General features: G+C 42.2%; 1 protein-coding gene across 4 annotated transcripts in view; it reads right to left on the minus strand.

The window, feature by feature from the left end:
- The window catches only part of ddr2l (discoidin domain receptor family, member 2, like), a 49691-nt gene that overhangs the window by 7115 nt on the left and 25299 nt on the right, over window positions 1–17277 (minus strand). For 2 of the 4 annotated variants that reach the window (XM_038287120.1, XM_038287117.1), the window contains exons 2-16: window positions 12567–12664; window positions 12385–12487; window positions 10800–10875; window positions 10378–10530; window positions 7877–8021; window positions 7237–7342; window positions 6975–7164; window positions 5742–5988; window positions 5533–5634; window positions 5320–5462; window positions 5109–5220; window positions 2497–2613; window positions 1887–1961; window positions 951–1195; window positions 746–873 (exon numbers count right to left, since the gene is read on the minus strand). In XM_038287120.1, the coding sequence (XP_038143048.1) occupies window positions 746–873; window positions 951–1195; window positions 1887–1961; window positions 2497–2613; window positions 5109–5220; window positions 5320–5462; window positions 5533–5634; window positions 5742–5988; window positions 6975–7164; window positions 7237–7342; window positions 7877–8021; window positions 10378–10530; window positions 10800–10875; window positions 12385–12487; window positions 12567–12627 (2003 nt within the window). In that variant the 5' untranslated portion in view covers window positions 12628–12664. The remainder of the gene's footprint in view (window positions 1–745; window positions 874–950; window positions 1196–1886; window positions 1962–2496; window positions 2614–5108; window positions 5221–5319; window positions 5463–5532; window positions 5635–5741; window positions 5989–6974; window positions 7165–7236; window positions 7343–7876; window positions 8022–10377; window positions 10531–10799; window positions 10876–12384; window positions 12488–12566; window positions 12665–17277) is intronic. The other 2 variants (XM_038287118.1, XM_038287119.1) reach the window with 2 other exon arrangements.

Consider the following 17277-nt stretch of genomic DNA (forward strand, 5'->3'; position numbering starts at 1 on the left):
TGCCTTCAAAGATTATTTCTCTGTGGGAGCCGCTCAGACCCCACATACCGGCGCTGCGCTGTCACTGGGAATCCCCAGCAGCAGCTGCCTCAGGCCCGCTTGCTTCTTCATGGTTTTCCGCTACTATTTGCAGCGGCTGGAAGGCGTTTTTTATATACGTAATCCAAACTGCAGGCACCAGAATAATTAAAGCAAGCATCTTTTGTCGGCAGATTTCTACATTCTAAGTTACTTTAGGCATTAATAAACTGTTTCAGAGGAGTGATCATAGCGCTCTGCATCAGCAGTGCTGTGTCTGACTCCCTGCCAGCTCCTGATTGGTTGATGTGGCACGTTTGCTGCACCTTGATGCAGGTAAACCATTGACTTTACATGTAAACTAGTTACTTCTTTCTTAGGATTATGCGCCATCATCAGGCTCATGAAGAAACAACCTTCTATAATGGTTCTGATGTCCTATCAGAACCAGGGATGCACTGATATGAAAATCTGGACCGGCGTCTTTAAACGGTATTAATATTCTGACCAATTAGCAATATATCTCTACGATATAAGACCCAAAAGCCTTTGCTGCATCACAGTAAAACTAGTAAAACTATTCATTCATAAACTTGAAGTATTTTAATAGAATGATTAAAATGAATTAAATTCTACTTTACTGAGACGTATCAGATGTTTGTCTGCTCTGATCAGCCTGGTTTGGGTTAAATCCATCCTATAATCTGATGATGATGAAGCAGCTCACCTGGCCTGACTCGTAGCGTCGGCCCTCAGCTGTTTCACCGCCACCAGCACCGAGCGTCCGTCTCTGTCAGGGAGGGGCGATCCTTCCCCCAGGAACTCTGGGAGTCCCTCCGCCTCACACAGATGGACCTGCAGAGAAGAGCAGCAGCTGATGAGCAGGAATCTTCTTCCTGAGGACCTCCAGAGATGCTGAACCCGTCCCTCACCTCTCCAAACTGGCCCTCCCCCAGCTTCTCCCTGAAGATCAGCTGATGGCGCGGGAACTCGGCGGCGGAGATGTCCTTCCTGGTCAGCGAGTCCACGGTCAGCGCCGGGACGGCGTACATGTTGCTGCCGGTGACGCCCTGCAGCCGGACGATGTCGGTCTCTGCGTAGTGCGGCGCGTTGCTGTTGAAGGACTGGTGGGGGGTGCACTGGGTGATGTCGGGCTCGGCGTAGCCCCCCCCACAAGCTGCGAGATGATAACAGGCTTTGTTTAGTTCAGCAGCAGAACCAGTTAAGGTTAAACCTCTCGTTATAGATTATTTAATAAAATTAGAATAAACCTGCAACAGAATGAATCTATGATTGAAAACATAAAAACATATTAATTAATAGAAGTATTCATGTAAACAAGGTGATGGGAGGCATCAGTGATGCTAACAAAACTGTCAGAGCTCAATTATAGAAACATTGTTACAGTAAAATATGAATAAAGAAATAAAACCATGGTAGCAAAATCTAATAATGAGGTATCAAAGTGTGGCCTGACGACTCGTTAATGAGTCAGACTCTCTGCTGGTTGCACTGCAAAAAATGTAAATCTTAATAAGTCAGTTTTGCTTAAATTAAGTGCATTTTTTCTTGGATTGAGGAGGTAAGTGAGACACTTTGCCAATGGAACAAGACAATTTTGATTTAAATTAAGAAAAAACAATTGCAATGTCTTATTTTAAGTGCATTTTATCTAATTATCTTATTTTCAGAGTAAAAATACTTATTCCATTGGCAAATCCTCTTACATACCTACTCAAATTAAGTGTAAATACACTTAATTTAAGTAATCTTGACTTATTTCTAGATTTTTTTGCAGTGTGAAGTTCTGAGGCGATATTCTGGATTCTCTGTCCTCTGATCAAAACGTCACACCTTTCATCTCTTACCGCGAAGCCATCCTGGCGTCTCGTGACAGGAAGTCAGCAGGAAGAGGTCATAGAGAGGGTTACCGAGGAAGAGCGCTGGAGGAAGAGGAGACACGGAAAGAGGCAGAGAGAGCTGGGAGGAAAAGGAGAGAAACACTGCAGCATGAATGGGCATGCTGGGAGACGAGGACAGGGAGACAGACAGAACCACAGAGGGACTGATGAAGGACGTATCTACAGTCAGGCTCAAGAGGAGGTGATAATAACCCTGATGCTCTCCTTTAACGGCCACCAGGGGGCGAAGTGGAGCAGGATGTGTTTAGTTTGGTTTGAGCTTCATTAAGGAGAATAATTTCAGCAGATTTATTCATTTACCTCTTATATTTCTAAAATATCTGGTAAATGAAGACCAGAACTAAACGCCTGGTTCTATTAGATGAGACTGGATGAGCCAAACAATCTGTTAGCAAAAACTGAATAAACCAGTCAATTCCCTAAAAACTGTAGGAAAACCTAAAAATCCCATCGACATCCTGCTGGGATCCAGTTTAAAGTGGATTACTGGTTGTGGTTCTGCTGGTGGAGTTCAAACAATCGTTTCCAGGTGACTGCTCCATGTGGGCAGGTTTACCTGAGGCCTCGGCGCTCTGCGACAGCTCCGGCAGCTTGTTCCTCAGAACCGCCGGGTTCTGGTACTGCGGGTCCAGCAGGAAGACCCTCTCATAGTGCGGATCAGTGTTGGTTGGACCTGAGGACCAGATTATCAGAGGAGGAAATGATGTTTTTAGGGAATCTTTCAGACATTTAATGAACTTTTTAAGGAAACTGCAGCATTTTCCAGAATTAGAAACTTCCTGATGGATTTATGAAAACATGGGAAGTTTATTCTACAACCTTTAATACTCAAAATGAAAAATCCTTCCAGAAGACATTAGCAGAAACGTTAATAGTTTTAATGTTTAATTCACTGCATAAACAATCTGAAATTAAGTAAAAATGTCTTAAATTAAGCGTATTTACCCTTAATTTGACCAGGTAAATAAGATAGTATGCCAATGGAATGAGTATTTTTACACTTAAAATAAGTTAATTAGATAACATGCACTTGAAATAAGACAATGCAATTGATTTTTCTTACTTCAAATGTAAATTGTCATGTTCCATTGGCAAAGTGTCTCATTTATCTCCTCAATTCAGGATAAAATGCACTTATTTTAAGAACAAATGACTTATTTAGATTTACATTTTTTGCAGTGTTGGGGTTACAAAATGTATACATGAGAGTAAACTAAAGTATAAAAACTCATCCAAAGATGTCTGGATGTTAGATTTGGTCTTTATTAGACGCCTGAATCTGCTTTAGAAATTGAATAAATGGAGAAATTTGATTTTTGTTTAGATTAACAAAATGTGACAGTTGGAAATGAGGCTATTTGGTCGTTTTTTTCTGATTACTTCCTGAGGCGTCAAATAAAAAAGTCCAAATAATTCCTTTCCTTACTTAAGTAGACCTTTTGGCTATCTATACTTTACTGGATTCATTTCACTTTCAACTACTCACATTTTAAAAATCTGCTTGTTAGTTTTGTTTCATTTAAGCTGTTGGTATTTGAAAAAAATTAAAATCCATCAAAATAATTAGTTTCATCCAATCAATTCATTTCTTTGTGGTGCTGCCCCAACTTGTTGTTCACCACAAACCAAAATAAATTTTCAAAATTTCAAGATCATGCAAAGTGAAATGTGACACTTTTACCATTAGTTATAAAACTAAGAAAATAAAGTCTAAAGAAGTTTTCATCCAGAATTGTAGAAAAATGTTCCTTTAATAGAGCAGAGCAGTAAAAGAGTTTTTCCTGCATTACTTTTATACTTTAAGTAGTGTTAAAAATGGTACTTTTAAACTTTTACTGGAGTAAAAAGCTTGAATTGATCCTCTCACTTCTACAAAAACGGTTTTAAACACCAGGATTTATACGTCTACTGGAGAAATAAACATTTTGATTCGTCTGATTACTTCTTTCATTGCAAACGAGGCTTTGGTTTGCAACAGATGAGCCTCACAAAAGACGGGATGAAGTTTTTGTTGTCATTGAATTTACTCTTTAGAAATCCTGAGATTTATCTACATTTCCCCCATTTTTGGGGAAGCACGGTTTTTAAACAACTAGAGTTAATATTTGGGGGGTTTCCTCCATAAACTTCCCACCATGGGTCTCTGGACTGTCGGCCCAATAGAACCGCTCTATTGGGCCGACAGACCACCTCCTTCTCACAGACCCTCGCCGCTCACTTTCTGACGGCCAGCAAGAAACACGGACTTCCTTCAGAGCTGCCTCGTTGCTATGCTAAAGGTTGGTGATCATATTTCTCCTCTTCTTTCCTCCTGAAACCATCCGTTCTGCTTCCACCTCCATTCCTCACAGGCAGGATGATGTCATCAAAGCTGCAAACGTCAACCTTTTTTCCTCCAAATTCGACGACAGTCAATGCAGTGAATCCCTTCCACCTGAGCTTCATCAGACCAGATGTCCCCTAATTAACGTCCCTGAGTCTATTTGAAGGAAAACCTCGAAAACGTTTATCTCCTGCAAACTGCAGAGCATGTGAGCCACTGGGCTGAATCCAGATATCCCATCTAGATAAAGATGTCATCACCCCCAAAAACTGACACCCCCCCTGAGGGAACATTGAAGTAAGCATACAAGCTTTCCTGCAGAGGGAGGAAGCTCCACCCATCAGCCCATTTATGAGCCAAACATGGCCTCCAGTCACTGTTATGGCTTCCTGAATGAGCCGCGGATCAGCGGCTGGTCAGGCTGCTGCAGATAAAGACCACATGCATCTGTCAGCACTCTGGATCTGCATCCAGCCTCGGGAGCAGTGGAGCCAGCAGCTGGAAAACCGTTTGTCCTGACAGACGGAGGCCCCGTCACAGAGATGACTTCTGTGTCGTTCCCCTTCTGCCGACAAATATTTCCTCCATTTGAGCTCCAGAGGTTTCCACTGATGGCCGTTAAAACAATTACGGCTCATCTCATGGCTACATCAGGCCTCTGAGGAGGAAAAGATCTGTTTTTCAGTGAGAAACATGATGTAGCTGTTTGCTCTTTCTGCTCAGAACATAACAAATATCAGGCTTAAAGGCCAGGTCACGTAGATTTATGCAAGCTTTTCGCTCTGAGTCTAAAGATATTTTCACTCTGAAGATAAAGATATGATTAATTTAAAGTAAAACTCTACCTGCAGGAGGATGCCTGGACCGTGGAGGCACCGGGGGGGTCTGCAGGATTATGGTGTCGCTGCAGGACGACAGCCGAACCGTCATCTCCTCGTCTGGAATCTGACGAGGAGCCTGGAGCAGAAACATTAAGTAAAGTTTCAATTTCGTAAGATCTGCGTGAAATAATAAACAGATCAACGCTTGATCAATATGCTTTCATTCCTCATCTACCTTTTCCAGCACCTTGCAAACACACTGGCACCACAGGATGAGGAAGATGATGATGACCAACAGGAGGATGATGGTCACCAGGCAGCCGATGAGGATGGGCGTGTTCCCTTCATCTGAAGTGCTGCTGTTTGATGGAGCGGCTGCTGAAGAAACATGAAGGTTTCTGCATCTGGGAGAATGAGGTGCCTAAAGGACGGAGGCGAGTGGTTTTACCCGTATTATTGCTGGGCTTTGGTGAAGGTGTCATGGTGCTTTCCTCATCTCCTGGAGCAGAGGTCCTCATCATGGGTGGTTGTGTTGGAAGTATGATGTCTTCTAGTACGGAAAAAGAAAAAACATATGTTTAACTTTGTGGTAAATCAGTAAAAAGTGGAGGACTAAACACGCAGCCCTGAGGTACGCCAGCGCTTCCAGTTTATTACCTGACTGAAAGGAGATCTCGCTGAACATCATCCAAACGTCTGCATAGTAGAAACGGCAGCGGATGGACCTGGCGGTGCGGCAGTTCAGCGGCACCGTAACATAACGGGCGCTCGGGTTCCTGTCGTCCAAAATGGTGGCGAAAGAAACCGGCTCTGGCTCCCAGCTGGCGGTGAGGTGGGGCTTAAACCAACAGGACACGGAGGAGAAGATCTTCACGCCGCGGGTGAACATGTTGTTACTGTGGACCTGGATCAGTTCAGAAACAACGGTGAGTAAAAGAGAATCTGGGAAAAGGTGGAAAAACATCAGCTGAGTTGAAGATATAGACGGAGGAGACACATCTTAATGGACGGTAAGGAGACATCCAAGGACCAGGTTCATTTTTATCTGATCATCAACTAGATTGTTTTGTATGAAAAATAGACTTTAAACTATCTCAACGGACGTTAATCCCTTTAGTCATATGTAAAAAAAAATTTTTAAAGTCAGATCGCAATACACTTAAAAAAAAAAAAAGTTATTAAATAGTTTATTTTGTACATGACTAAAGGGATACACGCTCGTTGAGGTAGTTTAAAGTCTATTTTTCATACAAACTAAAGGGATAAACAGGTTTTGACTGTGCTCTCTTCATCCTCTGACATGGGAGCTGGCTCGGAGCTCGTCTGCCTGGCTGTGTGTTTCCTGGACGGGGCCGCCTGTGGAGCTGGTTGACAGTTGCCTTTTGTATCTATGCTTCTTTTTCTATGTCTGCTTCTGTCTCCTTGAACCCCAGTCGGCCTCAGCAGATGGCCGCTCACACTGAGCCTGGTTCTGCTGGAGGTTTCTTCCTGTTCAAAGGGAGTTTTTCCTCTCCACTGTCGCTACAAGCATGCTTAGTGTGAGGGATTGCTGAAGAGTCAATGAGTCGATGCAATCAGCTGGTTTTCCTTAGATAGAAAACTTTAAAAAAACACAATCTGACTGGATGATCTGGTGAACTGTAAAGTGCCTTGTGATGACATGTGTTGTGATTTGGCGCTATAGAAATAAACTGAATAGAATTTATTGAATCCTGGTTAGTTTAAAAATCTGAGGCAAAAACAGTTTTAACAACATTTGTGCAACCTCTTCACTTGGTTATTATTTCCTTCTCTAAGAGGAGCATTAATAGCTGCCAGATCTCTACCAGTTTTATGGATGGAACATGATGAAAACAACTTTAATCTGAAAAGACGGGTCACGTTACAAACCTTCATGTAGGTAAAGTTCCTCCGTTTGTCAAAGACAAACTCCATCTCCACGTATCCCTGAGTCCCCGGCGTGTCGTTCCTCCAGCCCAGGTAGTCGTACCCTAACCACACGTTGTTCTGGTGGGTCCTCAGGAAGTTGTCCAGTCCCGTCACGCCGTCCGTCAGCTGACCCAGGCCTCCGAGCAGCCTCCTTTGAGGAGAGACGACTGTGAGGCAGGAGGAACGGAGAAACTGGATCCCTTTGCTGTCTAAGGAGACTCACCGCTTCTCACGGACGCCGTCATACGTGGAGTCATTGAGACTGATGTGGGGATACCCAGGTAACGCCATGAGCTGTCCCTCTGGAGCGCTGTAGGAGATCAGGCCATCTGGAGACAACAGAGGAGGAAACCTGCAGGGTTCTGCTTCAGATTGTACGGAGCTAAAGGGACAAAAGTTTAACTGGGAGAAAAAAACTGCAAAAATCTTGAATCTGAGAGGCAGTTTTTCTGAAGTTTTTTTTTGTTTTGAGCAAACTTATGTTCAAGTGAAAAATTTTTCACGTTATTTTTTTTGTGGTTTTGGACAAACTATTTCAGGTATACATTTTATTTGAGAAAAAATTTTTTTGGGTTCAAATTATTATTTTAAACCAACTTTATGGCCCTAATTTAGCTCCATAGAATTACATTATTTAAAGATATCCACGAAGAACCGTCTAAAATGCTCTATAGTGTCTAAACCAGTGGCGTCCACAGTCCGTCCTCCAGGGACGTCCTGGTCTAAATGACCTCCACCGAGGAGGTCCTTTAGAACCTTTACTTTGGGTTTGTTAGAGGACGGTCGGGTCTGAAAACAGGCAGAACTCTGGAGGTCTGGTTCTGGAGTTCAAAGCTCCAAAATGTGTCCAACTGGTCGGGTACCTTCCCAGGGACATCCGTAAAGCTCCACCCTCATGCACACCGTGGTGGCCCGGCTGACAGGGATGACGCGGACGAAACGCGCGATGATGGCCGGCTTCAGGTCGTTGGAAGAAACGCCGTAGGTGTCCTTGTTTCCTTCCAGGACCTGAGTGGAAATATGAGGGAAAGACATCTGAGGCTGATCTGGGGAGGAAACGTCCACAATAAAGGACAGTTCACTGATCTGACAGCTGGGCATTCACTCAGACAGAAAGCTGATTTACTTTTTATCTACATCTGTTAGATCTATACGACAGAAATGTTACAGATTAAAGATTATGGACAAAGTTAAAACTGATTTTTGTGTTTTTAAGACACAGAAGAACCTAAAATTAGAAGAAATATCATCATCATCATCATCATCATCATCATCATCATCATCATCATCATCAATGATTGTATATGATTTCACTCCATGAATGACAACACATGAAACAAACAAACAAACAAAAAATGTATATCGGTATCGGCAAATTTCTCAAACTGCAATATCAATATTGTATCGGAAATTTAAAACTAGCCGCGAGATCTAGAATCAAAGCTCAAATTCCAGAGTCGTTCATGTAAAGCATGTTGATAAAAAAAAAATTATAAAAAAAAAACCTTCATGGGATAAATATGATTAAAACCAATGGAATAAAAAACACACATATACATGAAGGTGGGTATAAACTGTTTTCACTCATGATTTTTTTCCAGCAAGTAGAAATTTCAAGATCGATCTCAAACAAACCTTATTATCAAAGGATTAACAGCTGCATGTTTAAATAGATCAGAGGCCACAGCTGAAGGAATGCCGTATCTATAATAGCCAGAACTGAGGCAGAATCAGGCTTAGAAATCTGTGTGAATCTATTAGAAAAAAACCTTTTAGAGCCTTTAGAACCACAATTAGTTCAATACTGGATAATCTGGACCAACAATAAAGTTGTGTCCTTATTTCTTGTCTAAAATAAACAATGAGGAACATTTTGAACCCTGGAGGCCAGAAAGTGACTGATGAGCAGGAATCAGGGACCCAGTTTGAACTCTAAAACCACTTGTCATGATCTAGTTCCATTAACGTGCCAAGCTCCGCCTAGTTCTCATTACCTGCTCATGTGATCCACCAACTTCAGCCGCTATTTAACCTGCCTACTCCCAGTCTAGCCTCGTGAGAACATCCTGATCTCGCGAGCTTTCAAGGTTTCACTCGCAGATCAGTCTGGAGACTCTCCGTTAAAGAAAATTTGGAGCCGTTCACCAAACGAACGTCCAATCAGTGTTGGCTTTGAGGCGGGTTGAGGTGTGACGCAACGAGAAGCGCGACAGTTCAGTCTAAAGAACATGGCGGCTTCAACCGATGAAACTAGCGTTAGCGTGGCTATCGAGCAAGTTTTATCGGAATTACAGATTATTTCTTCACTGAAAGAAGAGCAGAACACTGCTCTGGAGGCTTTTCTCAGAGGAAAACATGCTTTTGCTCTTCTCCCGACTGGTTTTGGCAAGAGTAGCCTGGCTTTTAGTGCGTCATATGCTTCGTTGATCTGATTGGTTTATTTGGCCCGTTTATCACCAACATAGGCCAATCAGCTAACCAGTATTTTCACCCCTTCCCAAAATTACTTCAATGGAAGGTTTCCAGATGGATATGCGGAGCAAATGCATCTGGCGGAGTCAGGTTACTCCCAGTCATCAGTGCCAGATAATTCAAGCCTTTGGATAGAGTTCCTGATCCTGACCTGTTCTGCCTGGACCTCTGACCCTGCCTGTCTGATCTTTTTGCCTGACCTCTCCCCAGATTTCTGCCTGCCTGTGAATCAAACCTGGAACTGTTTCGCGACTCTGTTCTGGACTTCCCTTCAATACTCCTTCAGACCTCTGACCTCCTGGTTCTGACTACAGAGCACGTCTTAGACGCTGGCTTTGTCTTCGCCCCCTGGATTATTCCTTCCTTCATTCGTCTGCTTGGTTCTCCATCCTCCAGGAAATCATAGTCTGGGACTGTCTGGGGGTCGTCTGCCACGTCTTGTTGGCAGCCGGCTGTCTGGAACCAACCTCATCCTCTGGGCACGGACTGAACTGTAAGATCAGGTTAGTGACTCACGTGTTCATTATCATCCTCCGCCAGATAGACATGGTCACTAACCTGTACTCTCCTCCTGCAGAGGTTCCTGCCTTAGACGCCCACACTGCTCACCTAAGGCTGCAACTGATTATTTTGCAAATCGATTAATCTGTTGATTATTTTTTGATAATAATCATATAGCCAAAAAAGGCTTTCTACAAAATCAAAGCCAGAGAAACTAAAACTTTTCCACTTGAGGGGGTCTGGATAGAGGAGAGTGACAGACGATGATTTAAATGAAAAATGCTTGCATATTTTTTTTTACAATTTTAATATAATTCCTGCTCTAAGTGGGTCGCTCTGGCAGTTAACTATACTCCAGTTATTTGGTGGCCGTCGTTTTTGGGTCGCTCACCTCATTTCCGAGCCGGTTCTTCCAGGACTTCCACAGCTGTCCGTCCCGGCTGTAGTTCAGACGGTACTCTTGAGAGAACTCCCTCCCCTGACCTTTGCCCCACCGGCCCTGTGTGCCGACCAGCGTCAGGAAGGTGAGTCTGCGCAGGTCGATCTGAGCAGAAAACCCAAAAATTTGTAGAGATGCAGGGAGGTAAAACATTTCACCTTATAACGTTTCATTTTCAGCTCCTTTCTTCCCTGCAGATCTGATTGTTTTTGTTTTTGTCAGCAGCATCACTTTACATCAGACACGGTCTTCATCCTGGAATGTTTCAGTATTACGGAGACGCTAATCATCCTTTCCCTCCATGTCTAGATCGTTTAAAACCTAAAGCCTGAGCTGCTGTTCACATTGATTGTTTTGAAGAAGCAGAAACAAACCTGCAGGAACTCGGAGGCCGTAGACTCCCTCTGTTCTTTAGGACACCAGGCACCGTCTCCTCCCTCACAGTTCAGCCTGGAGACACAGAGGACACATGTTGGGTTAATGTCGCTGAAGCTCCAAGCTTCAAAAACGGCTTTTTAAATGATCAAACGTTGCAAACTGACAGTGAGCAATGCATCTTAAACCTGTTTAAAAAAAGCTAAGTGTCTCTTCCCTCTCATTGATCGCTCAAAGAATTTTCACCTCTAAAATGGCTAAACTATTATATTAGCAGTAATTTATCCTTTCTTTAAACACCCAAAGGTGATTATCTGATTAGAAAATGCATAATTAAGCTGGTTAGCTTCTCATAGAGGTCAACTGTGAGACCAGATGTTGTTTTACTGTTTCATTTTTGCAATAAACGTCTAAAATAAAAATCCTCAGCCTAATTTAACGTAAATGATCAAAGCAGAAATCTGCCTCCTACATGTAGGACGCAGCCTGCTGCTTCACCGCACTACGCTGCTCCTTAAGGAAGGGACCTTTACAACCTGGACACACATTTTTCTCACATCCAGATAAAAAAATATATATTTTATAGGAAATTTGTTTGAATTTAGTTAAATTTACTTTAGTGGGAAATGTATTTATTTTATAGTAAATAGATTCCCTGCTCTATCTGTGTCAGTCTTAGCAGAAATGTTTTAATCTCCTTCATATTTGAGTCCCTTAGCATTTTGAAAAGCAAATCAGGAGCCTCAGCAGAGGCAGCACATCCGGCCCTAGAGCCACAGTTTGGAAACGCCTGGACTAAAACTTTGGTAAGCTGCATAAACAATCTAGAAAAAATAAGTAAAAATGTCCTAAATTAAGTGTCTTTCCGCTTAATTTGAGCTAGGGTTGTCAAAAGTATCGATACTCAAAAAAGTATCGATACTGAAACATTGTATCCGGATACAATACTCATTTTTAAAAGTACGTAAGTGCAGAATAGAGGACAATGCACTTTCTGAACACTGTGCGAGAATTATTTTTGTTTAACTGGTTTTGTCTGCAAAGCATAGCCAAGGAAGGAACAATTAATTTTGTACGTTTTTTATCAAGCTTGCTTAATATTAATATAACCTCAAAATATTATTTTTATTGTTTTTTTATTTATTTCTTGTATTTTTTTAATAATGAAAATATTTCTGTTGAATTTTGGAGTCTTTGTTTTTATTCTTGTGGTATTGAAAAGGGTATCAAGTATTGAATATTTTACTCAGTATCGGTATCGAGTTGAAAAGTAATTTGAGCAGGTAAATAAGATGATTCCCAAAGGAATTAGTGTTTTTTTTTATTTTAATATAAGATGGTTAGATAACAATGCAATTGTTTTTTTCTTATTTTAAAATAAATTATCTTGTTCCATTGGCAAAGTGTCTCACTTAGCTTCTCAATTCAAGAAAAAATGCACTTATTATAAGAAAATATGAATTATTTAGATTTCAAATTTTTGCATTTATAAAATCCGAAATTCTGCAAAAAAGGTGAGTAACGAGTTTTCATTTGAATAAAATCATAAGAAGTTTTTAGTCGTTAGAAGAAAGACAGACAGACCTGGCGTACTGCGGCCCGGTGGTCTTGTACCATTGGCTGGATGCTGTCAGGTCCTCATCTCTGATTCGTCCATCCTCCATGCCCAGTGCATAGCGACAATGTTCTGAAGACCAAAATCACACAGAGGAGCAGTTTGAGTGTGGGTTCTAATCCTGGAAGCGGTTTGATTTCAGGTTGCGTACCTGGATCGATCTGACCGATGGCTGCTGGAAGCTGAAGGGTCAGCAGCAGAAGGAGGTGCATGATGGTCCAACAGTCACACCAACACAGCGCTACATCTCTGAGAGACAAACAGAGAAAGAAGGATTCCTGCTCAGATCAACGAGGATTCAGAGAAAAACAGGAGAGAAACTAACAGGAGCAGAGATAAAGTATTTAAAACGCGATGGTTTTAGTGTTTGTTAAATTTTAAACCTTTCAGATCGTTTTACCATTTAATTAGATAAACTAAAAGAAAAAAAAACTAAAAGAAACTGTAGAAACACCCTTCTAGTTAAATAATTATTCATAGTTTCATAATCACCCTGGTCTGCAACACGAACCAAGCAGAACCAGTCAGGCAGCGTGAAGTAGGTTAAAGGATCTCATTGATCTACAGAAATACAACAGCTGTTTTCATCCAAATGATCAGAAAATGTTTGAAAGGATGAAAGAAAGGAAATGTGATTTAGATTCATTTCCATTGATTGTAGCAAATTAACCAGGCGATAAAGAGTTGATTGCAGGTTAGTGACCATCATAATCTGATGGAGGATGATTATCCATGTGAGTCACTAACATGGTGTAAACCAGGGGTGGGCAATTCCAGTTCCTGGGGGCCGGTATCCTGCAACCTTTAGATCCATCCTTGCTCCACACACCTGAATTAAATGGCTCGGTTACCTCCTTAGTATGCAGTCACTTCCTCCAGAGTTCTCTCAATCATCTAATTATTTGATTCAGGTGTGCTGAACCAAAGACACATCTAAAAGTTGCAGGGTAGCGGCCCTCAGGCACTGGAATTGCCCACCCCTTGTGTAAACAGTTCAGTCCTTGCCCAGAGACTGAGCTAGCATCCAGCTACCCAGACTGTCCCAAATGCAGGGAACATGCAGGAGTCCAAAGACAGTTCAGGCAAACCCTTCAGATGGGAACAGGCAGACTCAGTGGTTGAGAGGCAGAACAGGTCAGGATCAGGAAATCAGAAACACCAAGGAACTCTAAACCCACTATCACCACTGGCTGTAGAGAACAATATAATCTGGCCCTGATGACTGGATGCAAGCAGCTTAAATAGAGGCAGGAGCAGGTGGATCAGATGAGAGGTAACGATCAACCAGGCAGAGTTAGACAGGTGAATGATATAAGCAATTAAGCCGGTCATCAGTGGCAAGATCATGACAAGTTGAATCTCTTTTATTTAGTGTGATCCAGAGATGTACAGACAGAGAAGTATGATTCTGATGATTGCTTTCAGGGCGGCAGAAACAGCTGATCAGCCCAGTCAGGTAAATGTAGCTACGTCAGACTTATTTGACAAATTTGTTTCCAAAAAAATAGTCAAAAACCATCTCAGGTGAAACCAGCCTAACAGAGATGGACCTCTGTTAAACAGACAGTGGGAGTGTGATGGTATGGGGCTGCTTTGCTCTGAATGACCTGCTGTAACTGATAGAACCATGAGGTCTGAAAACTCAGAGGAAGAATATCCAGCCTGAGACCTTAAAGGAGAAGTTTGGTCAGCAAGAAATAATCAATGGATCATTATTTATACTTAAAATTTACACTGTTCGCAGTGATTTAAAGAGTTTAGCGTTAATCAGTAAAAAAATGAAAACAATAATTTTCATCGCGATCACTGAGTCTGGGAGCAGCCATTTTTGCCCAAATATAGTTTGAATTGAGAAAGCTTCCTGGAGAGGTGGCGAAACGTCTTCAAATCTTGAAAACCAAGTCCAGTGGATATTTTTTGAATTTTTACGGAATAGTAGCCCCTCCCTCCTGCCATCTTCCAGCAGTGACGTCACGGTGCGGTAAGCCTAGCGCCATTCTCCCCGCTTTACAAGCTAAATCAATGGGAACTACTAGACACATCTGCAATCAACAACAATTATTGAAGATTTCCAGAGGACTTCACCATTGAAATTCACCAGAGCTATAGTGAAACTGACAATGCCCACGTGCATGGCAGCTGGATGCTGGAATACATCGGTAAAATCCTCCATGGACGGGTTGGTCATTGGATCGCCAACTTGAAGAGGGAGGATTTGCCATCGAACTTCTGGCCAGAGAAAAAACACGTAATATGTAGCCAACATTTGGAAGAAGAATGTTTTCAAGATGACTTGGATAATAGCGCGTTGTGACAAACACCAGATACAGCACTGGGACTTGATCAACAGCCGATACCGCACCGTGACAATGTCACTAACCAGTAGGTGGCAGTAGTGTTCTTTGACAAACATGGATGCCTCCAGTAAAGCACATTCACATGAAAATTACTCTGGATTAAAAACACTGATCATTTATTGAACAGGATGGAATAATTTCATATTTAAAGAACTTTCAGAAGGTTGAATTCTGAATAAGCGTAGTATGACTTTTTTTATTTAACCTCAAACACAGTTTGGTTTAAATCCTGGACTTCAGTCTGAATGAGAAGCTATGGAGACCCCATCAGGTCCTTCACTTGTCAGAATTAGTCCTGCAAAGCGGCAAAGGTCAAAGTTCTAACGTTGGATTCGATCAGTTTTTCTAAATAATGGATGCATTAGCATGTTATTTTATCTAATTATAAAATCGGTTTTATTGGTTCCTCCTGACTTCCAACACAACATAAAGTTACAAACACCGATCAGAGAGTCATTTAGTCACCTGGAATTAAAAATGTTTCCATTAACGCCAAAATGCATTTATGTGAAATATTTTCTCTGCAGCCTCAATCTGAGCTTTTTATTTGAAACAAATCCGCAGTAGAAACAGAGAAGGATGTTTGCTTCTCTTGGATTTCAGTGAAATTTGCTTTGTGAGTCCAGTAAAGTAATAAATCCTAATTTATGTAAATATTTTGACCTTTAAGGGTGAAACGCTTCTCTGGGGCTCTGATTCACTAGAATAGTGATTTTTTTTCTCTCCCTGGTTTGCAGGATGATATGAAACATTCACTACAACAGAAAAACATTTTAAAACCTTAACACCACGGAGCGTAACGTCCAGGAGGATCTACTGCGGCAGGATGTGAGCCGTGCATCCTGAGCGTGTTTAGCCTGCGTCGCCAAGGAGACGTGTGTTTCAGGAAGAGGCAGCTCGATTCTTTCTGAGGGGTTTTCCTAACCTTAACCACGTAGAAACAATAAAAGCCACAAAGCTGAGAGGATTTCAGGCTCATGGTGGGATTTTAACCGGGTTTCATCGACCTGTTAGTCATTTCCAGCAGCCTTTAGACTGGGACATGTTTCCATTTCATAAAAACCCAGAAACTGAGACAAAAATCATCTAATTAGCATCAAATGCAGCAGTTTAAGCTCCAAACGAGTTCCTTGTTTCTTCATGCAGGAGTTGAGTGTCTCCTAATGTCAGAGTGCGGCTCGGATGGCTGACAGCGCCATTAACGATCCTTTCTTTGTCTGATTTCATAATGTTGTGGCTGTCAGCGTTCATGAAAACATCAGCCCACTCGCTGAGGTTACACAACACAGAAACAACTCCGGGTATCCAACACACATTTCATTTCAGAGGCTCATCGTCCCTTCGCTGCCAAGTCACCGTTTCCAAACGATGGAGCTCCAGTCTCCAGGGAAAACAGCTGGACGGGGCGGGAAGAACCCGGAGGGGAGAAAACGGACAAAGACAGGAAGACGGAGCGAGGAGGTGATAAGGAGGAGAAAGAAAACCAGGGAAGGAGAAAAGATGGAGAGAACAAAGGAGGGAGGAAGAAACTTTATGGTCTTAAAAAGGTCATTAATGAATCATGATGCTGTTTAAAAAGTTCTATTAACTTAAACATGTTTGATTATTCTGAGCTTGAAATCCTTAAACATGTCATCAGTTTAAAGTCGCAGACAGAAATAAACAACTTTAAGGTAAAAACCAAAATAAATGAAGAATGAAACCAAATTCAGACGAAAACTCTCAGCTGACTGAACTTCAGCCTGATCTAACATTAGGTGTCAGACAAAGACCAAAGTCAGAGAGTGTCTTCCAGAAGACAGTCCCTGGCCTATAGGAGCCCGTTTCTACATCTAGAGCAGCAGGTAGAGCAGCAGGTAGAGTCAGACCTTTGGGAAACGAGGCTAAACCAGGACGAGACGGAGGATCTACAGCAGGTTAGGACACCTCTAAGGTTCCCTGGTTGAGAAAGTCAGCAGAGTGACACCTTAGAGTCTATCTTAAAGTTAAAGTAATTTTGGGAAGGGGTGAAAATACTGGTTAGATGATTGGCCTACGTTGGTGATAGACGGGCCAAATAAACCAATCAGATCAACGAAGCATATGACGTACTAACAGAGCGACGACGAAGAGGAGCCAATTGATAGAACAAACTCTTGCCGAAACCAGTCGGGAGAAGAGCAAAAACATCTTTTCCTCTGAGAAAAGCCTCCAGAGCAGTGTTTTGCTCTTCTTTCAGTGAAGAAATACTCTGTAACTCCGATAAAACTCTTGCTCGATAGCCACGCTAACGCTAGTTTCATCGGCTGAAGCCGCCATGTTCTTTAGACTGAACTGTCGCGCTTCTCGTTGCGTCACACCTCAACCCGCCTCAAAGCCAACGCTGATTGGACGTTCGTTTGGTGAACGGCTCCAAGTTTTCTTTAACGGAGAGTCTCCAGACTGATCTGCGAGTGAAACCTTGAAAGCTCGCAAGATCAGGATGGTCTCATGAGGCTAGGCGTTTGAGAATTGGATACGACAAAC

Source organism: Cyprinodon tularosa, unplaced genomic scaffold, assembly GCF_016077235.1.
Source record: "Cyprinodon tularosa strain WSP-4 unplaced genomic scaffold, ASM1607723v1 ctg235, whole genome shotgun sequence".
NCBI classification, from domain to species: domain Eukaryota; kingdom Metazoa; phylum Chordata; class Actinopteri; order Cyprinodontiformes; family Cyprinodontidae; genus Cyprinodon; species Cyprinodon tularosa.